At 40.2% G+C, this 23,429-nt stretch overlaps 1 protein-coding gene across 7 annotated transcripts in view; it reads right to left on the reverse strand.

Annotated features, from left to right (window-relative positions):
- SPIRE1 (spire type actin nucleation factor 1) overlaps positions 1–23,429 on the reverse strand; it is a 200,979-nt gene that overhangs the window by 30,461 nt on the left and 147,089 nt on the right. For 5 of the 7 annotated variants that reach the window (XR_007921864.2, XR_011379447.1, XM_017343990.3 and 2 more), the window contains 3 exons: positions 19,524–19,610; positions 17,257–17,386; positions 4,994–5,035 (listed from right to left, as the gene is read on the reverse strand). Coding sequence is in view for 5 of the 7 variants with exons in the window: in XM_017343990.3 (XP_017199479.1) it covers positions 4,994–5,035; positions 17,257–17,386; positions 19,524–19,610 (259 nt within the window). In the remaining 2 variants the exon portion in view is untranslated. The remainder of the gene's footprint in view (positions 1–4,993; positions 5,036–17,256; positions 17,387–19,523; positions 19,611–23,429) is intronic. The other 2 variants (XM_017343991.2, XM_070050511.1) reach the window with 1 other exon arrangement.

Consider the following 23,429-nt stretch of genomic DNA (forward strand, 5'->3'; position numbering starts at 1 on the left):
AAAGGGAATCAGTGTTGGAAACACGCATCAGGGGACAAGGCAATTTCATGTCCCACAAACACAACACAGAAGCTTGATACAGTAACGCCTCACCTGGGCACTTGAAACTTTTTGTTAAACATTAACTGTAAGATTCAATTATAGGAAACTTTAAAATGAATAATTATATATTCACATTTGTAGATTAGAAGATAGCTGACTCCAACTTCTTAATTTTCCAGGTGAGGAAACTGAGGCCCAGAGAGGCTGGCTTTACTTTACAGCAGCTCAGGAGGTAGTGACAGGCAGATGAGAGGCACAGAGGACACAAAGCCTTCCCAGGTTTATGTCTGCAGGATCTGAAAATGTTTAGGTTAAAGAGCTAAACAGCTAATAGTCTATATTCACATGAATATAGTTAATGTGAATATAAAGAATCTGGGATACATTCCCTCTGATAAATCTGATCCTAATTATTGAGGGCTCACATTTTGATGGGAAGGCAATACCACAAATGAGAGAAAATGAGCTGCTATACAGTGTAGTATGATGCCAATTGTTTGGGGACTAGCTCTACTGCTGGCTGTCTGACTCTAAGTGACCAATCCTTGTTTCCTCATCTGTAAGGTGGAGATAATAACAGATGCAGGCTTGCTGTGAGGACGAAACAGGCTAATAATTACACACAAAGCATCGTGCCTAGTGTAGGCAGCAGCACATAATAAATTTTAGCAATTGCTAACACTGAGTTTTATCTCCATTTGTGAGTAAGTAAACTAAGGCTCAGAATGATTCAGCAACAATCAGTATTGGGCCAGGGGATTCATGAACTCAACAGCACAGATCAATTTTTAGTACTATAACCTTGAATCTTCCAATTCAAGTAGAAGCAATTTTCTTCAATGTTTTAAACAATGAGTTAAAACATGTACTAAATTTAACCGCCAACATCAACAATAGAGTGAAAAAAGAGCAGTCACTGTATAATTTAATTTCTAGATCAGCACAGTGCACTGTTGCTCTTTATACAAGGATTAACCTGTGAAGCACCTGGAATTGGGGTAAAGGGCATGCTAAGTACTAAAGTGAAAAAGACTTGATTTTTGCTGCTTTAGGAGTATTAGGAAGCAGTGTAACTGAAGTTACTTAAAAAAATCCAAGATGATTCTATTTGTGGTTAGATTCCCCTTCTCCCTTCAGGAAGTGATATTTATGTGCATGAAGTGTAACAGATGGAGTTCCAGGAAACCGTCAATATGTAAGTGTGATCTAGCACAGTTTTCATATTACAACTGACAGATATCTTATTTGATATTTACAATTTCTGCTTCGTTTTAGAGACCAAGAAGATCAGAAAACATGCCCTCGTGAACTTTAAGAAAGGATTTGGATAAGCTAGAAAAGAAGGGTGGAAGGAAAAGAAAAGAAAAGGGAAGGCAGACATTAACCATTTATCACCTGAGATAAAGTTTTTTATTAATTAATTAATTAATTTTTTATTTGACAGAGTTAGACAGTGAGAGTGAGTGAGTGAGAGAGAGAGAGAAAGAGAGAGAGAGAATAGGGGTCTTCCTTCTGTTGGTTCACCCCCCAAATGGCCACTACGGCCGGCACTGCACTGATCCGAAGCCAGGAGCCAGGTGCTTCTTCCTGGTCTCCCATGTGGGTTCATGCACCCAAGCACTTGGGCCATCCCCCACTGCCCTCCCGAGCCACAGCAGAGAGCCAGACTGGAAGAGGAGCAACCGAGACTAGAACCCGGCACCCAAATGGGATGCCAGCACCGCAGGCGGAGGATTAACCTAGTGAGCCATGGCACCGGTTCCGAGATAAAGTTTTTAATAGGGAACTTTACAGTACATCCATTTACCATATTATTATCTTCCCAGGTATTATGAGGGTACTTTCAAAAATTTGTAGGGAAAAACAATTAAAATATAATCTCTGTCCTTAACGTGTTGCCCTATGCAAATTAACAGTAAAACTACTACTCAAACAGTACTCTATACTTTGTGTGTCTGTGTGGGTGTAGTCTGTTGAAATCTTTATTTGGTATATACTAAGTTGATCTTCTGTATATAAAGATAATTGAAAATGAATCTTGATGAAGAATGGGATGGGAGAGGGAGTGGGAGATGGGATGGTTGCGGGTGGGAGCGAGGTTATGGGGGGAGAAACTGCTATAATCCAAAAGTTGTACTTTGGAAATTTATATTTATTAAATAAAAGTTGAAAAAAATATATAAGTTCGAAATCAAAGTATCCTAGAAAGTACTTTAAAACTTCCAGAAATTAACAGAGGAAACAACTGGGTTAATTGATTTCTATTCAAGAAATAAGATAGAAAACATTAAAAAAAAAAAGGTCTTAAAGAGGTGTATATTTTAAAATGTTATTTCATAATATACTGTTATTATATATTATCTATAAATTGTTCTCATTGTTGTAGTAGCTAACCTTCTAAGAGAGCATAAATAATTGGAAAACACACATTACCTTTCTAAGCTGTCTACTTTCTAAGGGAGGAAGAAATATCTTTGAAGCTCCCACCCTTCATGTGGCAACAGTACACTCCCAAACTAGAGGCAGAGCAATAATGTTACAGTCAGCTTCCCAAGGCTTGTCTCACCTGTCCAATTCACCAGTTTCCTACGAGTGGCGATGTACCACTGGCAGAGCACAGAGGATCACTCAGTTTTAATGGTTATATACTTATATTAATACATTGCAGACAAAAAATTATCCCAGATTCATCATTTATGGTTATTGCTGCTCAAGAAATTTTAAGTAATTTAAAGTAGATTAAAAATTTTAAATAGTACCAGTATCAATTTTGGCAAAAATCATAAAGATGGCATGTGAACTAAAGTTTAGGGAACACTGTTTAATGACAATGGTTGATTGACTTATGTCATTCTCAACACAGACGTTTGAAAAATTGTCCAGCAGCTCTCTAGTCAAATATTGAACTATAAGACTGATAACTGTCATTTTAGCTCCCTGACTGAAACTACTGAAAAATGGAATTAATAAAGAGTAGGTTGCATACAGTTTCAGGATGGACCATGCATATAAAACTGAATTCTGTGTGTGATTTTATCTCATATTACATGTTTATTAAAGAGTCTGTTGAATATACTTTTAAGGAGTTTACTTCTATTTGTTCAAATAAATAAACCCTCATTATTCCTTCAATGTATCAAATGAGGAAAACTACACACTTGAATTAGACTTTGTATTTTTCTTATATAAGACAGAATTTCTTGAAAAAAATTTATAAGTAAGCAAAGTATTTCAGATGTAGAATACTTAGGTATGGTTTTAAAACCACATATACCTTAGGTTCAGAATCTAAAATGCATATCCATTATTGTAAAGATTTTATGTCATAGCTTTATGTGTGTCTGCTGCTTTATGTAGTTGGAGCACATGTGACTGGAACACAGATTGTATATTTAATATTTGCATAGGAAAAACAAATTATACTTACCTTAACTGATGCTGAATTGATTGCTAAGATTTTCACTAAGTAACTAAGTATTAATATCTCTAAGATATATTTGAGCAGCAGGCTATACCTTGGAATGCCATGGTCTATACTTAATTTCATAGTCTTCATCAAGACCACATGTTTAAAATGTCTACTCTTTATTGTTCATTTTCCAACTCAGCAAATGAATTCCAATCTTTTCATTTAAGTTAAAGCAAGGAATCTTTTCCATTTATAATTTGGGATATCTAAATTAATAGTTAAAATACAACAATGAAAACCATGAAAATAGCACAAGAAATCAAAAGTGAAACACTTGAAAATCACAACATACACTAAGGCACAAAATAAATTGCAGCAAATGATCAGCAGCAAAACCAAATGAAAATTCTTTGCTACCCTTTTACATCAAGGAGTTTAAGTATCAGAGCCTTCTTCTCACTCAAAACCTATCAAATAGCTGTAAGAACACAGAACATACCTATTTATGTGTGTGAGCATGAATACTGACTAGATCAGCACGAGCCCCATTTATGGTAGCTGGTAATCAATGTGTTTAGGTAGCCAACCACTTCTTTACAGTTCAACTGATGGAAAGTGCTTTAATAGACATTCAGAAGAGATGGAGTATCTATAATACATATTGCTAACCTCTGGAGATTAATAGTAGTAGCATGTATGTTCCAAATCATTTCTGAGTTTCATATTTTCTAGACCGAAATTCAGTCACTCTGCAAAAGACTGATAAAATAAAAATTGCTAAATGGATAAAGAAAATAGAAAAAGCCCTTCAGTGGTCAGTCAAAAATAGTGAATGAATATTGTAAAACATTAAAGTTGTGCCTGAGAGCTACAAAAATAAGCATAAGATTAAAAAACCGTTGGGAGCTAGTTTTATAGTTGAAGAATATTCAGTTCTTTGTTATATACAGGAAATGATACTAGAACTCTTGCTCTTTATATTTAAATTTGTATGTAAAGTATGCCAACAATTATTTATACCTTAAGAGGCATTCCATGTTATTTAAAATTCACTCAAACATATTTAAATTTCAATTTAAAATAAGGTTTTATTTTACAGATCACATTCAGACACTACTAGTTACTGATTTCACTATTAATCCCTTTCTATGTAATAGAACTGGTTTGAACTGTAACAGGAAGTTGAAGTTTCTTCTTTTCTCTTAAGGCAAAGGTCTATTTTGGAATTTAGCATCATTGCTTCAGAAGAGTCTAGGGGAGTGGGTATGACAGCTACCTGAGGATAGCAGCTGTGTCTCACAACTGGAGTACAGTGAGTATGGTGTAATGGTCCTCTAACAATCCTTGGAAGGCAGCAGATTCACTGGAGTTTTAATCGGCTAAAGAATGCTATTTTCAAATAAGCAGAATGTTTTATTTCACTGACCACATTTAAAAGAAGCCTTTCAATTTTCTTTCTTGACATAAACAAATGAATGAAATGCAGTTCACAGAAACCACAAAACCCACGTCAGGTGTGAAAGTGCTTTTTTTTTTTTTTACCTGACAAGTCAAAACTGTAAGACATGCTAAGTGGCCGCATTGCTGAAAAAAAGAAAACAAACAATACAAAGAAAATAATTCAGCTGTTAGGAGTAAACAAGGAGGACAAAGAAGGGGGGAGGATTGAGACAACCCTCAGTGGCACATTTTAGACTTTAAGGCAGTAAAAAATCTGAGTAAAAAATCTGAAATATAGGAAAATCATGAAAGGGTCTTAGTTGCAATTTTATCACTAAGACTTGGAATGGAGTAACAAAAAAAGAAAAAATAACTTTTTAAACATGTTAAAAGCATAATAAAGATAAAAAAAATTTCAAAGAATCATGGAAATTTTTTGGCTTAAATACAAAATACATTTTAAGAAAAAAAAGCCATGTTTTAAAACATGACTTTGAAGAACATACAAAATACTTAAAATTTTTGAATAAATGTATCTTTTAATAATTTATGTCAAAATGAAAACATGGTACTCTGAATAAAGGTGAAGTATTTGGTAAAAAGCCTGAGGAACTAGCAGCATCACAGAGTGTCCATAAACCCTCTGTTGAAAGCAGCATAACCTAGGAGTCCAAGGAGTGCTCAGGCTGCCCAGGCTGGAGTCTCAGCTTTGTCACTTACTAGCAGTGTGCTGCTGCTCCGCAAGTTACTTAAGTGCTCTGTGCTGACATTACGTCATCCACAACATGGGAACGATGGCACCTTTTTCTGTGAGTCTGTTATAAAAATTAAATGACTTCATACCAAAAAGGTGCTCAGAATAACACTGGGCACACAGTAAGAAATTTATTACTTAAGAGAAAAGATATTTTTTCCTATTGAAGTAATTTGTCTTTAAAATTTTATTCAATACAAGAATAAAATACATACTTTAGAAAAGTAAATTCTATGGTATAGAAATTATATGAGAGTACTTCAAAAAGTTCATAGAAAATTGAAGACAAAAATTTTGGTACAAAAAATTTCTGATATCCAGCACACAGTCTTCAAAAAGTTCATGGAAAATGTGTACTTTGAAAAAATTATGCATGGAATTCAAAATATTTTACACCAAAATAATCTTATATTTTTTAATGGGGGTGGGTATCTGGTGTAGTAGTTAAGTTGCTGCTTGGGAGTTCCTGGTAATAGAGGGTTTAGCTCAAGTCTTGGCTTGGCTTCTGATCCAAGTTCCTGCTAATGTACATCCCTGGAAGGCAGAAGATGAAGGATCAAGTACTTGAATCCCTGTTACCCACATGGGAGACGTGGCTAGAGTTCCTATCTCCTGGCCCAGCCCTGGCTGTTTTAGATATTTGGGGAGTCAATCAGTGGATGGAAGATCTCTGTCTCTCTGCCTTTCAAATGAAATTATACTTTTAAAAATAAATAAATAGAACTTTCAAATAAATAAATAAAATGTCCAGACAGAGAGGGAGAGAGGGGCGAGAGAAAGAGAAACATAAACATCTTTTCAGTGATCTGTGTTCAGTCCACCTATTATTGTTTAATAGCCACACTAAAGACTGAAACACAGCACTTCAGACTAGCTACTCTCCCCCTCCTACCCCATAAAGTGTACATTTCTCCATTTCAAAAACTGAATCTACGAGGATTTCCAAGATTCTTTAAAATTGCTCAAGCCAAAGCAATGTCTCTGAATATCTTCAAAATTTACTTATTTTGATTTTATGTGAAAGGTGGAGGAACAGAAAGAGGGGAAGAGAGGGTGAGAGAGAGCATGACAGAAATCTTCCATCTACTGGTTCATGCCCCAAATGCATGCATCAGCAAGGGCTAGACCAGGCTGAACCAGGAGCCCAGGACTCCTTCCAGGTCTCCCATGCGAGTGGCAAGAACTCAAGTACTTGAGCCATCATTTGCTGCCTCCCAGGAAGCTAGATGAGAAGCAGAATAGCCTGCACTCAAACCAGGCACTTTGTTATGGAATGCAGGTGTTCCAAGCCACTTCACCAAACACCTGACCCACTCTGAGTGTCTTTTGTTATATTCTTCCTTACATTCTTCTAAATCCTTCAAGGGAGTAGAATAATTTGAGATGTTAATTATTTCTCCTTGTAACTTTTTCATCACTCCATTCACGAAGTCCTAGTGTTGGACCCCTGGTCAGGAAACTGTTGTCACTAAAAACAACCTTGCCTTCCTGACTTTGGATTTCTGGAAACCTGAGTCCCTCGTGGGCATTATGCCTTATAGTAAGGACAAATGCTTCTGTGGACAGAGGAAGACACAATCATAGGCAGGCAGTAGGTTTGCAAGTTCAAGCCTATCAGGCAGAAGGTTTCCCAGTTGAAGTTTAACAGGGAGGCAGCCTCTAGAGTTCCAACACACTAGTGGAATGGTATGTATCTCCCCATATTTATTATAGCAACTTTTTAAAGGAATAATTTATATTTATAGTCCAAAATCACAATACAGTATTAAGAAAATAAAAGATGTGAAGGAAAAACACTGAATTACATTGCTGACATAGCACGACATCAGAATCATGCAGGTGTTTTTAAAAGTGCAGGACAACAGGGGTCAGTGTTGGGGCGCAGCAGGTTAAGCTGCCTCCTGCAACACTGGATTCTTATATGGGCAATGGTTTGTGGCCTGGCTGCTCCACTTCTGATCCAGTTCCCTACTAGTGGCCTGGGAAAACAGAAGAAGATAGCACAAGTACTTGGGCCCCTATCACCCACATGGGAGACCTGGATGAAGCTCCTGGCTCCTAGTTTCAGCCTGACCCAGCCTTGGGCACTGTAGTCATTTGGGAGATGAACTAGCAGATGGACGACCTCTCTCACTTTCTGTCTCTCCTTTCCTCTGCCTGCAACTTTTTTTTTTTTTTTTTGACAGGCAGAGTGGACAGTGAGAGAAAGAGAGACAGACAGAAACGTCTTCCTTTGCCGTTGGTTCACCCTCCAATGGCCGCCGTGGCCAGCGCGCTGCGGCCAGCACACCACGCTGATCTGATGGCAGGAGCCAGGTACTTATCCTGGTCTCCTATGGGGTGCAGGGCCCAAAGATTTGGGCCATCCTCCACTGCACTCCCAGGCCACAGCAGAGAGCTGGCCTGGAAGAGGGGCAACCGGGACAGAATCCGGCGCCCCGACCGGGACTAGAACCCGGTGTGCCGGCGCCGCAAGGCGAAGGATTAGCCTAGTGAGCCGTGGTGCCGGCTTCTGCCTGTAACTCTTTAAAATAAATAAAATCTTAAAAGTATAACAACAAAAGGAGATAGCTGTTAACTCAGATAAGGCAAATGAAAATATTTACTGATCATACTTACTGTTTGATGATCAGGAAGTAATAAAGTATTTTTATCCTAATGTATAAGTTAGTATACAACTTTTATTTTCACTTCTTAAAATTTTTATTTAAATATTTATCTATTTATTTGAAAGAGAGGGATCTCCCATCTTCTGGTTCATTCCCCAAATGCCTCCAGCACCTTGAAGCCAGGAGTAAGGAACTTCATCCTGGTCTCTGGCATGGATGGCAGGGACCCAACTACTCAGAGCATCTCCTTCAAGGGCGTATTAGCAGGAAGCTGGAATGGAAGGTAGAGCTTGGTCTTGAACCAGGCACTCTAATACTGAATGTAGGTGTCCCAATTGGTGGCTTAATCTCATTGCTAAATGCCCTCTCCAGATGTAACTTTTCTTTCTAAAAAAGATTTATTATTTATTATTTAAAAGGTAGAGTTAGAGAGATGGAGAGAGAGAGATCTTCCCTCACTGGTTTACTCCCCAAATGGCTGTAATGGCAAGGCTGGGAAAGGCTGAACGTAGGAGCCTGGAGCTTCACCCACGTCTCCCACAAGCATGGCAGGGGCCAAAGTACTTGGGACAACATCCACTGCTTTCCCAGGCACATTAGCAAGGAGCTGAATCACAAGTGACACAATGTGGACTTTGGGATGCCAATGTTGTAAGCAGTGGCTTAACCCGCTGCACCACAATGCCAGTCCCCAGATGTAACTTTTCTAAGTTTATTTTATTCACTGGAAAGGCAAAGTGACAGAAAGAGACAGAGACAGAGATCTTCCATCTGCTGGTTCACTCCCCAAATGGTAGCAACTCCCCAATGTCCCAAGATGTTAAGTTTTTAAATAGATATTTCCTGCATTTTAGTTACACATAAGAAAGTGGTAAGGGATTATGTGATGAGAATGACTCACCATTCAAGAAACTACATTTCTGAACTCTAATACTACCATCTAGTCTAGATTTTCCTAATTATGCATAGCAAATAAAATACTATATATTATTCAAGCACTCTTTTTGTTTTTAAAAGATTTACTTATTTAATTTGAAAGAGTTACAGAGAGAGAAGGGGAGAGATATCTTCCATCTGCTGGTTCACTCCCCAGATAGCTGCAATGGCCAGGGCTGGGCCAGGCCAAAGTCAGGAGCCTGGAGCTTCATTTGGGTCTCCCATGTGGGTGCAGGGGCCCAAGGACTTGGACCATCTTTTGCTGATGTCTTGGGTATATTAGAAGGGAGCTGGATTTGAAATGGGGCAGCAAGGACTTGAACCAGAGCCCATATGCAATATTGGCATCACAGATAGTGGCTTAACCCTCTAAGCCACAACACTGGTACTTTAAACACTCTTAATGTTCTCTAATATCTTCTGCTGCTCTTCTCTGGCACATGAATGTATTACTACTGTGTAAGAAAGACATACTATTATTTCTTGGAAGATGAGGTTCATATCTTTCCCAATCTTTATATTACACGAAGAGGACAACAACTGAAGATCATAGCAATTAAGATGTTTAGTAAGAGCCAGTGTGTGGCACAATGGGCTAAGCCACTGCTTGAGACATCAGCATCCCATATGAATGCCAGTTCAAGTCCTGGCTACTGCATCCTTCTGACCCAGCTCTCTGTTAATGTGCCTGGGAAAGAAGCAGAACATGGCCCAAGCACTTGGGTCTCTGCTACCCACATGTGAGACTCAGATGGGAGTTCTAGGCTCTTGGCTTTAAGTCTGACTTAGACTCAGCTGTTGTGACCATTTGGGGAGTGAATCAGTATATGGAAGATCAAACTACCACTCTGCCTTTGAAATAAATAAATAAATCTCTCCTTTTCTTAAAGAATGTTTAGGAAAAAGAAAATGGCCAGAGGCATGAACAAAGATTGATGTGCAAGAGAGATAGTTTCAGACTTACTGGAAAAAAAAAAAACAGAAATAACTCATAAAGCAGTAGGGAAATAGGTAAATAAAACACAATTTAGGGGCTGGTGCTGTGGCGCAGCAGGTTAACGCCCTGGCCTGAAGCTCCAGCATCCCATATGGGCTCCGGTTCGAGACCCAGCTGCTTTACTTCCTATCCAGCTCTCTGCTATGGCCTGGGAAAGCAGTAGGAGATGGCCCAAGTCCTTGGGCTCCTGCACCCGCATGAGAGATACGGAAGAGGCTCCTGGCTCCTGGCTTCGGATTGGCGCAGCTCCGGCCACTGCGGCCAACTGGGGAGTGACCCATCGGATGGAAGACCTCTCTCTCTCTCTCTGCCTCTCCTCTCTTTGTGTAACTCTGACTTTCAAGTAAATACATAAATCTTAAAAAAAAAAAAACCCACAATTTGACTACATTTAGGATATCAAGTTCTTAGGAATCAGAATTTGAATCACATTAATGACACAGGAAGCTGTTTATGTCATATACAATGTTAAATGGAAAGATCAGAATATTGTATATACATAGATTTTCCTTCTTACTAGGTAACACACAAGTAGATTTGCAGTGGGTATTGCCTCTCACTATTGAAATTATGTATAACATTTTCTTATTTAAACATTCAGACACTTTCCCCATTTCTGCAGTAAGTTTCTACTTTCAATTACTTAGAGAGAAAAGGCTATAAAAATATTAGGATAATTTTTCTTCAAGTTAATTCCTAATTTAACTCCCTAAAGCAAAATTTTACAATAAGAACTAAAGATCTGCAGGAAAACTGACCCAAATCCTATACTTTCCAATTAAGGTCTCAATCTTGAGAAGGAAAAACAAAGCTGGAGGCATCATACTTTCTGAAGTTAAAATATACTACCAAGTTACAGTAATCAAAACAATACGGTACTGATATTCATAGAGACTTATAGATCACAGGAAGAGAGAGCTGAAGAGCCTAGAAATAAACTCATAGTCAACTATCTTCCACAAGGGTGCCATGAACACACAACAGGGAAATTATATAGCCTCAGTAATAAATGATGTCAAGGAACTTGGTTATCCACTTGCAAAAGAATGAAATGAACCTGTACCTTAAATTAACTTAAAATAGACTGAAAACTTAAATGTAACAACTGAAATTGTAAAACTTCTATAAGAAAACATAGGGGAAATCTTCATGACAGTGGTAGTGGCAAAGACTTCATGAATCTGATATCAAAAACAGGGGCAACAACAAGAAGGAGTAGGCACTGCACAGTGGGTTAAGCTGCTGTTTTGGAGGATCACATGCCACACGGGAGTACTGGTTTGAGTCCCAGAGTGCTGTTCCAGATCCAGCTTTCTGCTAATATAGCTGAGAGACAGCAGGGGAGACCCGGATAGAGTTCCTGGATCCTGGCTTTCACATGTCCTAGTTTCAGCAGTGACAGGCATTTGGGGAGTGAACCAGCAGATGGAAGCTAGATCTCTGACTGCACTCTGCCTTTCAAATAAACAAATCTCAAGAAAAAAACAAAGAAAGAAAAAAAGGGGGCTATATCGAATTATAAAGCTTCTACACAGCAAAAAACTAAAAAGGCAATCTACTTGGGGCCCGTGCTGTGGAGTGGCAGATTAAGCCTCCAACTGTGATGCTGGCTTCCCATATGGGCTCTGGTTTGAGACTTGGTTGCTCCACTTCCCATTCAGCTCCCTGCTAATGCTCCCGGGAAGATGGCCCAAGTGCTTTGACCCCTGCACCCATGTGGGAGACCTGGAAGAAGCTCCTGGCTTTGGCCTGGCCCATTGCTGACTGCTGCAGCCATCTGGGGAATGAAACAGTGATGGAAGATCTCTTTCTCTCTTTCCTCCTCTCTGTAACTCTGCCTTTCAAATAAATAAAAACACAATTCATTTTTGGAAAAAAAAAAGGCAACTTACTTTATGGGAGAAAATATTTGCGAGCCATATAAAAATGTTCCTCAATTTATGATGGTGCTATATCCTGATAAATCTATCATAAATTGAAAATATCCTAAGTTTAAAATGCATTTATCACAGTTTAACAGCACTATATAATCTCATGAGGGAAACCTCATGACTGTGGGGCTGACTGGGAGCTGAGGCTCACTGCCTCTGCCCAGCATGCTTAGAGAGGATTCTATTGCATATTGTTAGCCAAGGAAAATATCACAAAGTGTGGTTTCTACTGAATGCCTATTGCTTTTGTACCATTGCAAAGCTGAAAAAATCTAAATCAAAGCATTTTAAGTTGGGGCTGGTGCTGTGGCTTAGCAGGTAAGGCGGCTGCCTGTGCTGGCATCCCATATGGGCATGAGTTTGAGTCCCAGCTGCTCCACATCTGATCCAGCTCAGAGGACGGCCAAGTACCTGGACTTCTGCACTCATGTGGGAGATCAAGAGGAAGCTCCTAGCTTTGAACTGGCCCAGATCCAGCTGTTACAGACATCTGGGGAGTGAGCCAGAGGATGGAAGGAAGATCTGTCTTTCCCTTTCTCTGCAACTCTGTGTTTCAAATAAATAAATACATTAAAAAAAAAAAAAAAAAAAAAAGGCCGGCGCCGTGGCTCATTAGGCTAATCTTCCACCTAGCGGCGCCGGCACACCGGGTTCTAGTCCCGGTCGGGGCGCCGGATTCTGTCCCAGTTGCTCCTCTTCCAGGCCAGCTCTCTGCTGTGGCCTGGGAGTGCAGTGGAGGATGGCCCAAGTCTTTGGGCCCTGCACCCGCATGGGAGACCAGGATAAGTACCTGGCTCCTGCCATCGGATCAGCGCGGTGCGCCAGCTGCGGTGGCCATTGGAGGGTGAACCAACGGCAAAAGGAAGACCTTTCTCCCTGTCTCTCTCACTGTCCACTCTGCCTGTCCAAAAAAAAAAAAAAAAAAAAAAAAAAAAAAAAAAATTGTGGAAAACAACTCAAAAAGTAAGTGTATTCTGGTGCAAAATATTTTTAAAAAACAGTGTAGTTGAGGACCCTCAGTAACGTGAAAATATGTATTTAACTCCTATAAGTCAACAGTAAAAAGATGAATAATCTTATTTTAAAATGTACAAAGGGGGCTTGCATTGTGAAGCAGCTGGTTAGGCTGTTATCTGCAATGGAGGCATCCCATTATCGGAGTACCGGTTCGAGTCCTGGCTGCTTCACTTCTAATTTAGCTCCCAGCTTAGGTGCCTGGGAAAGTGTTGGATGATGGCTCAAGTACTTGGGCCCTTACCACCAATGTGGGAGACCAAATGGAGTTCCTGGCTCCTTGTTTTGGCATGGCCCAGCCCCTGCTATTGTGGCCATTAGGGAGGTGAACCAGCAGATGGGAGATTTCTCTCTGTTTCTCTTTGTCTTTCCACTCCACCTTTCAATTTAAATAAATTAATTCATTAATCAAAAAAATAGGCAAAGGAGACTATTTCTCTAAAAACGGTATATAAATAGCCAACAAATAGGCAAATGGGACTATTTGTCCAAAGAAGGTACACAAATAGCCAACTGGTATATGACAAATGCTCACTGTAACTAGTCATCAGGGAAATAAAAATCAAAACCACACTTGTTAGGATGGCTATTCAAAACAAGACAAGTGTTGACAATGTGTAGAGAAACTAGAACCCTTGTAGTTGGTGGGAATGTAAAAGGGTACAGCTGCTATTGAACAGTATAGCAATCCTTCAGGAAATTTGAAACACAATTAATAAATAATCAAGCAATCCCAACTGTGGATATAAAGGCAAAAAAATTGAAATTACAATGTTAGCTTCCTTGTTTATAAAAGCCAGTATATGGAAACATCCTAAATGCCCATTAACAGATGAATGGATAAAGAAAATACGGTATGCACAGAAAATGTAACACAATAGTCTTATAAAAGAGGGAAATGTAACAATATGTGACAACATGGATGAACCTTCAGGATATAATACTGAGTGAAATAAGCCAGTCACAGAAAGCCAAACATTGCATGATTCCATTTAAATGAGGTATCTAAAATAGCCAAATCCATAGAATCAGAGAGTGGAATGGTGGTTACCAGGTGCTCGGAGGAGAAGGAATGGGAAGTTACTAATCCATGGGCATTAAGTAGCAGTCAAACAAGATGAACAAGTTCTTGAGACTGGCTATTCAACACTGTACCTACAGTCATTATACAGTGTATAAACATACACTTAAAATTTGTTAAGAGGTAGATTTCATGTTAAGTGTTCTTACCACAATAAAAAAATGTTTGCTATGACACTTAGGTACAATGGGGGAGTGTCCTCTTGACTCCTAAAAAGGAGTCTCTATGTGATTTATTTATTTGAGAGGCAGAGAGAGAGAGACAGAGAGAGGCAGAGGGAGAGGGAGAGAGGGAGAGAGGGAGAGAGGGAGAGAGGGAGAGAGGGGGAGAGGGGGAGAGGGGGAGAGGAGGGGGGGAGAAGGGAAGAGGGGGAGAAGGGGAGAGGGGGAGAGGGGGAGAGGAGGAGAGGGCGAGAGAAGAGAAGAGTCGAGTCTTCCTTCCACTGGTTTACTTCCCAAATGGCTGCAATGGTCTGAGAGCTGGGCTGATCTAAGGCAGGAGCCAGGAGCTACTTCGGGGTCCCCAATGTGTGTGCAGCGGCCCAAGCACCTGGGCCATCCTCTACTGCTTCCCCAGGCCACAAGCAGAGAGCTGGAATGGAAGAGGAGCATCTGGGACATGAACTGGCACCCATATATGATGCCCACATCATAAGTGGAGGCTTAACCCAATATGCCACAGCACCAGCCCTAGTCTCTCTTTTACATCCTCCCTTAAACAGACTCATTTAAAGTCACCCTGCTTGGCTGTTGTTGTAACGTTTTTACATCCCTTACAGCACAAACATGCAGGGCATTTCAGAGTCACTATTCTGGAAGCATTCTGTGAGCAGAGACTGCCTAATTTTCTCTATATCCTCAGTTGCTGACACAGTGATAATACAGATTCACAAAATTCTTAGAAAAACTAAAGAATCATTGTTAAATATGAATCCAAACCCCACAAGCACATTTTCCTTTTTCTTTCTGTATTCACTTGGTACTTCCATTGAAGTTTACAATCCCTAACCCTAATTACTCTACTCCTATAAATCATGAAGCATACTAGTCTCATGGTAATACATTTGTTTTATTTCAATATTTAGGTTGAGATATTTTCTATTACTACCTTTGTAGTTTCTCAAGGTACAGTACTTTTTAAAAATATAAGTTTTTTTTTTTTTTTAAAAAAGGTATCTTTATTTATTTGCAAGGAGGGGCGAGGGGAGGAAGGAGAGAGAGAGACAGACAGATAGACTGATTGATCTTCTATCCTGTGATTAACTCTCCAAATGCCTACAACAGCCAGGGATGGGCCAGACTGAAGTCAGTAGCCTAGAACTTTATGGGTAGCAGGGAACCAACTACTTAAGCCATCATCTGCTGTCTCCCAGGGTGGATTAGCAGGAAGCTAAGTCCAAAGTGGAAAAGCCAGAATTTCTGGCTCCCAAGAGGCAGCTTACTCTGCTGTGTTACAACAACCATCCCAAAAGTAGGTCTTAAACTATCATTTAGTACAATTTCCTTATTTTTTCCAAGGTGGTTCTCATCCTTTTGAAACTATGGATCCTTCAGGAATTGAGAAAAGCTACAGAAACGTTTTCCAGGAAAATGTACATAACATTTACTTTGTGAAATACACAGTTGTTTTTTTTTTCTTTTGGGGTGGTTGGGGGGAAGAACTTTTGCATGGTTTATAAGGATTGGACTTGTCATTCAGCACACTTTAAACATCATTTTGAAGAGACAGGATATGAAGAGGTCCTATCTAGCAGAGAGCTGGATGTATGGAACTGAATTTTTAAAGATCTGTGCTGTAGACTGGGAGCTAGAAGGTAGCCAGAAACAAAAACTGAGTGTGTGTGTGTGTTGGTGGTGGTGGGGGGACTGGACAGTGTAGCTTTCAAGCGAGAAGAGAAACCGGGATAGGATATCTGAAGGACCAAGGACCAAGAAGGGTTTGAAGGATGTAGAAGAAGAGATCAGAGGAGAACACCAGCAGAGCTGTGCCACAAAACCAGTTCCTCTTCCACTCAAGTACCATTCTATCCTTGTTCCTTAAGGAAATTTCCCTGAATGCTGTGGATAATCTTTTACATTACAAGTTTGAGGAGAGCAGAATAAATAAAAATATTGATAACTTATAAAATGGCCTTGCTATAAGTAAAAATTAATGTGTGCTTATAGTATATACTAAAAATAAAGGAAGTTTGGGGCTAAGTTAAGCAATATCAGACAATAATTGATGCTTTCATTAAATAATTCTAATTCTTTGAACCTGTAATTAAGATGCTAGAAACAAAGTAAAATTATATATCAATCATTTGTATTTTTTTTTTTTTTTGACAGGCAGAGTGGACAGTGAGAGAGAGAGACAGAGAGAAAGGTCTTCCTTTGCCATTGGTTCACCCTCCAATGGACACCGCGGCTGGCGCGCTGCGGCCGGCGCACCGCGCCTATCCGAAGGCTGGAGCCAGGTGCTTCTCCTGGTCTCCCATGGGGTGCAGGGCCCAAGAACTTGGGATATCGTCCACTGCACTCCCTGGCCACAGCAGAGAGCTGGCCTGGAAGACGGGCAACCGGGACTAGAACCTGGTGTGCCGGCGCCGCAAGGCGGAGGATTAGCCCGCGGCGCCAGCTATCATTTGTATTTCTAAAATGTACTAGTACTTATCTTTGTTCATTCATTACAAGTTGAAATTATTTTGACTGAAATCCTATTTAATTCTTACATAAAGGCTATCCTGTGGATAAAGAGGAATTTTTACCCCCCTCTGCTGACGGAGAAAATGGCTCTCACACAGGTAAGAGACTCTCCTAAGGCCTCTGTCTAGAGATACACAAGCTCTTTTCATCATGTCTAACATCAGCTAGGAAAGGATTTCCTGTTCCATGACTTAAGTAGTGTGAGCAGTGTGCATGAGAATGTGTGAGGGCAATGAACAAGGAATGAGAACACCCTGGATTATCTTTATTTTGCACTGCTATTTTCACAGGGCTGATTCTTTAAAGACTCTTCTCTCAAGAGGACTCTAGATGAGGGGTGCAGGAGGCAGTGGACTCACCTAATCGGCTCCGTCTGATCTCTTCTGGTGAGACAGGTCGCAGTTTTCTTTCTGACTTAATTTCTTCTAGTATTCTTTCATGGAGGCTGCGTGGCCGAGGTGGGGTTGGTTTCAGTTTTCTGGCTGAGGCCTTGGGGGAGAAAAAGCATAGTAACGAGATTGGAGGTTTTGTCCTTAAATGATTTTTACTGAAGTTCATTCACACAGATAGTACTATGAGTTATAGTTCATTGCTTGATAAAAAGCTTTTCAAATCACTCAATATCAAGTTTCCAAAAGCAAGGGCTAGTGCTGTGGCATAGTGGGTTAACTCTCAATCTGCAGAGACAGCATTTCATATGGGCGCCACTTTGAGCTCCAGCTGCTCCACTTGTGATCCAGCTCCCTGTTAGTGTACCTGGGAAAGCAGCAGAAAATGGCCCAAGTGCTTGGGCCCCTACACTCCTGGTTCCTGGCTTCATTATGACCCAGCCCTGGCCATTGTAGCCACTTGGAGAGTGAAGCAGCAGATGGCAGACTTCTCTTTCTCTACCTCTGCCTCTCTCTCTGTAACTCTGCCCTTCAAATAAGTAAAGAAATCCCTTTTTTAAAAAAAAAAATTCTAAAGTGATAAGGAGATTACTGACTTTTTTTTTTTTAATTAATTTACTTTTTTTGACAGGCAGAGCGGACAGTGAGAGAGAGACAGAGAGAAAAGTCTTCCTTTGCCGTTGGTTCACCCTCCAATGGCCGCTGCAGCCGGCGTACCGCGCTGATCCGAAGCCAGGAGCCAGGTGCTTCTCCTGGTCTCCCATGCGGGTGCAGGGCCCAAGGACTTGGGCCATCCTCCACTGCACTCCTGGACCACAGCAGAGAGCTGGCCTGGAAGAGGAGCAACTGGGACAGAATCCGGCGCCCCAACCGGGACTAGAACCCGGTGTGCCGGCGCCACAGGTGGAGGATTAGCCTATTGAGCCACGGCGCTGGCCGATTACTGACTTTTTTTAAAGATTTATTTTTATTTATTTGAAAGGCAGAGTTAGAGAGAGATGAGGAGAGAGAGATGAGATGAGGAGAGAGGGAGAGAGCGCGTGCGTGCGAGCGCATGAGTGTGCTTCCATCTGCTTCTTCAATCCTCAGATGGTTGCAACAGCTAAGCTGAAGCCAGGAGCCAGGGGCCTCATACAGGTGTCCCATGTGGGGTGTAGGGGCCCAAGGATTTGGGCCATTTTCTGCTGCTTTCCCAGACACATTAGCAGGAAGCTGGATTGGAAATGGAGCAGATAAGTCTTGAACTGGTGCCCATATGGGATGCCGACATCACAGGTGGAGACTTAAGCTGCTGCACCACAATGCGAGCCCTGCAATTATTGAATTTAACAGTGATTATGTCATGTGGGCTCCACTAATTTCAAGCAGTTTTAATAAAACTGCTAAATATGTTCCATATATGCTAGCAAGATAGGCAAGAAACTACAGTAGAAGCTACATTTTATTACTATTACTGTTTGTGAAACTACCATTTGAATAACTCGCCATAATGTTCTTAGATTATGATATCTTTATCCTACAGTGGGAGACAGAAAGGTTCAGGGAGGCTGCCTGCCTTCCACAGAGACAGATGGCTGCTGAACTCTGGAGCCAGTGCGCAACTCTAGGCTCATCTGACTTCATGTTCTTTCTGCTCTACTATGACCTGCTTTACTAAACTCATTTTCCAGGTGGTCACCTTCCCTTCTTTCTAAAAGAGTTATAAAAGGGATTGCTAATTATGCCTTCCCTATCTAGTTCCTTTTGGAAGGCTTTGGTGAGCACTGGCTGGTGAGCCAGAGGAAAGGAATTTAAGAACAAAGGAAACAAAAACTCATGTTCAAAGGAGAACTGTAACAGCCTGACTCCATGGTCATTACAAAAAATCCTATTAACAGAGGAAGCTAATTAACATACAGTAGATTATGGCAGAGGAGTAGTAGTATTATAAAGTAAATCGGAAGAGCAATCTATACCAGGAACTCTCAAGTGTTATATCTTAGCCATTACGACTGGAAGCCTTTGGCTAGATTTTGCAGCATGATCCACGTGTTTTAAACATCTTGAGACAGCCTTGTATTGAATAATTTTAAATATTTTTCTGTGGCTGAAGCATAAATTTACAGGTGAGCTTCATCATTCTTAGCATAAAAGCTAAGAGGAAAAGCTAACCCCTTAGAGAAGCTGTGTTCTGGGGTTGACATTCTAGAGAATTCATTATGTAGTCTCCAAACACAAGGAACATGACAACTACATACTGGATTTAAAGGAGGTCTTGATCTGATGAAGTCCAGGATGATTTCATGAGCACTTTTTTTTAACCGAGGGGGAATATCACCATTCACCTAAAAGAGATAAAAAATGGATTGTAGGATTATTATTGTAAGTTTGTGGGTATAGCTGTTGTTTCAAATATACCACAAGCATTGTCTGGCTCTAGCAATGATACACTTCATCAAGAAAATGGGGAGAAAATGGCTGTCTGATTCCAAGTAAAAATCACCATATAGACTGAGCAAAGTCCAAGTTAGATCATTTTGAGAAGTTAATACATAATACTTGTACTTAAGTATTTTAAAATTTAAAAAACTTCTCACCTTTTATTTTTATCTTTGTGAAAAAAATCTCAGTAATGGGAAGGGCTGGTGACATGATTTATTTTCTGCAAATAAAACTCAGGCCAAGTAGAGAGGCCATCTGCTACCTTCACAGAACTAGTAAGTACAGCAGTTACTGAGGAGTCTGTCTCAGACATCTACCCTAATGTTCTTTTAAAGTATTTAAATTTTTTTAAAAGAAATATTAAAAAGGCTCAGAAAACCACAAAAATAACAATCTAAACTTACAATGAGACACCAAGAAGGCACAGCTGTGTTATATTTCTTTTCCCAGTCTTGTCTGAACAACCCAGAATGTGATCTGCAACCTCCACGACCAGTTCCCTGCCTGCAACAAATCTGCTGGAGCCCACCCGTCCATGAAACCATTCTTTGCTGTGCCCTGGATGGGGCAGGATGACCTGACAGCAGGCGTTAGGGGTATTGTGGCTTGAGCCAAGCCAAGTCTATGACTGCTGGTGCTTGTTTTCAGGAGAGCATGAGGCCTAAAGAGGTACAATCACCTACCTGAGGGTTTCATCTTACATTATTAAAAAAAAAATCCTTACTGTATGCAACAATTCAATTAGACTGTCTCATTACTTGCTGGTCTACTCCTAAACAGAATAATGTATCACTTTCTAGCTAATTTTCATATACATTTAATTTTTTTCTATCACAATAGCAGGACTGAGAGAATGGATTAAATGAGGTCAAGGTTATAAGTTCCATTCCCCAAACAAGCACATTAAATTTCATCAATAGCTGGAAGCTGTATTTTGGGTCCCAACAATAAAGGACAGTCATGTCCTGAGGGAGATGGCAGGCCAGTGTGGGTTATACCAGGGAAAGTGTCTTTGTGACAACGATTTGGCCACAGGTCAGTGAAAATATTCTCATATAAATACAGAACAATTCCTGAAACAAACTCTCTGAACTGAGAAATGATTTTTGGATGGATGCAAATACTAGACCTAAAAGTAAATATATTATAGAAACTTGACCTTATTTTTGTATCACAATGCCTTAAACAAACAAAAAACTGATAGTATCCCCTTTGAAAATTTTTGTTTTTTTAAAAATTTGAGAGAACATGACAGACACAGAGAGAAAGCTCCCATCTGATAATCCACTCCCTAAATGCCTGAAATGGGCAGGGGGATCAAAGGCTACAGCCAGGAACTTAATCCAAGTCTCTCATATGGGTGGCTGGAATCCAATTGCTTGAGCCATCACCAGTGCCTCCCAGGGTCTGCATCAGTAAGAAGCTAGAATCAAGTTCAGGCTCTGTGATGTGGAACATAGGTGTCATAACCAGTGCCCTAATCACTCGGCCAAATGCCTGCTCTGCTTTGAAAATTTTAAAACATCTACCTTGAACTCAATCTTGTCCCTTAAATAAATATATTTAGGCAGCTGAATTTGCAGTTACACAGATAAACAAAATCTTGTTACCTACAAACATACAAGGATAAAAGCTAATCACCATTAACACTAAGAAATATTATTAAATTATCTAATTTCTTGTACAGCTGCAAGTAGATCACATAAAAATTTCTTCAATATGGTTTATTTGAATTTCTAAAATTCATGAATTATAAATAAAGCAATAAATAAAAATGTTAACTTTGTACATCTGTATTTCTAAAGGTTACTGAATGTTACTTAGTAGAAATAAAGTATTTCACTTAATGATTTTGAAAAAATTCAATTGAAATGCATTATATATTTATAACTTAATGTTCTACATAATAGCTAACTCGGCTGCCCCATTCCATTGTCACAAACAGTGCCACAGATACGCCAGGACAGACAGGTACTGTGGCATTAGCTATGTAGCTTACACCTCAGGATCAAATCAGGTACTTCAGTTACAAATGGTGCAAGTGTGAAAATGTTTTGCATTTACTTTTTTTTTTTTTAACGTAAAGATTTATTTACTTGAAAGGCAGAATTATAGACAGACAGAGAGAGAGAGAGAGAGAGAGAGAGAGAGAGAAGTCTTCCATCCGCTGGGTTTACTCCCCAAATGGCTGCAATGGCTGGAGCTTGGCTGATCCGAAGCCAGTAGCTTCATCAGGGTCTCTAACAAGGATGCAGGGACCCAAGCACTTGGGCCATCTTCTACTGCTTTCCCTGGCCATCAGCTTTCCCAGGCCATCAGCAGGGAACTGGACTGGAAGTAGAGCAGCCAGGACTCAAACTGGTGCCCTATGGGATGCTCATACTGCAGGTGGATGCTTAACCTACTATTCCACAGCACCGGCACCTGCATTTGCTCTTTACAGATACTTTTGTTTTGATTTTTGTGCAAAAATTTAAAAAAAAATCCATGTTCTTCATATTATGACTTTCCCATGAACTTTTAGAAAACTTACTTATATAAAATAAGTAATTAACAAAACTGTAGCCCAAGAGACTAAAACTATAAAACATTCTTCATATGAAACAGATCACCACTAGTACCTCCCACCCCAAGGGTAGAGTTAGGTAAACTGACCCTTTCATCTTCCTGGCTCCTGAACAGGGGCAGAGGGTGTATACATCCAAGTGAACTCCACTGAATCAGCCAGACAGAAACAGAAAAGAGCAGCTACCACAAAGCAGAATTGTTTGTACATTTTTCCTTCACTTCCTACCCACAACCACCAAATTCAGAAAAATATTATTTACACCCAAATATACAATGTTTTAAAGAAGCAAGCAGATGCAGTACTAATAATTATCATAAAACTCAGATTCACAGGGGCTGGTGTTGTGGCATAGAAGGTTAAGTCTCCACCTGTGGCACTGACATCCAATATGGGTGCTGGTTCCTGTCATGGCAGCTCCTCTTCCGATCCAGCTCTCTGCTGATGGCCCAAGTGCTTGGGCCCCTGCACCCACATCAGAGGCCCAGAAGAAGCTCTTGGCTCCTGGCTTTGAATGGGCCCAGCTCTGGCCATTGTGGCCATTTGGGGAGTGAACCAGTGGATGGAAGACCTTTGTCTCTGTCTCTCCCTCTGTTTGTCTGTAATTCTGCCTCTCAAACAGATACACAAGGGGCCACCACTGTGGTACAGCAGGTTAAAGCCCCAGCCTGCAGCACCGGCATCCCATATGGACACCAGTTTGAGTCCTGGCTGTTCCTCTTCCAATCTAGCTCTCTGGTATGGCCTGGGAAAGCAGTAGAGGATGGCCCAAGTCCTTGGGCCCCTGCACCCACATGGGAGACTTAGAAGAAACTCCTGGCTCCTGGCTTCAGATTGGCCCAGCTCCGGCCATTGTGGTCATTTAGGGAGTGAACCAGTGGATGGAAGACCTAATAAGCCTCTCTAAGTCTCTGCCTATCTGTAACTCTTTCCTAAATATTTTTTTTAAAAAAAGGAAATGATAAGGAGCTAAGAAAGTTAATTATCTTGATTTGATTGTACACATTGTATATTTGTATTGAAACACATCACATTGTAAATATATGCAATTATTACATGTTAAAAAGAAAAAAACCTAAAACACAAGTATCTCCATTATTTATATAATTTCCCTTTATATAAAGTGAAGTTGCAAATTACTAAGAAAGACAAAAGA

Source organism: Oryctolagus cuniculus, chromosome 10 (assembly GCF_964237555.1).
Source record: "Oryctolagus cuniculus chromosome 10, mOryCun1.1, whole genome shotgun sequence".
Classification (NCBI taxonomy): Eukaryota; Metazoa; Chordata; class Mammalia; order Lagomorpha; family Leporidae; genus Oryctolagus; species Oryctolagus cuniculus.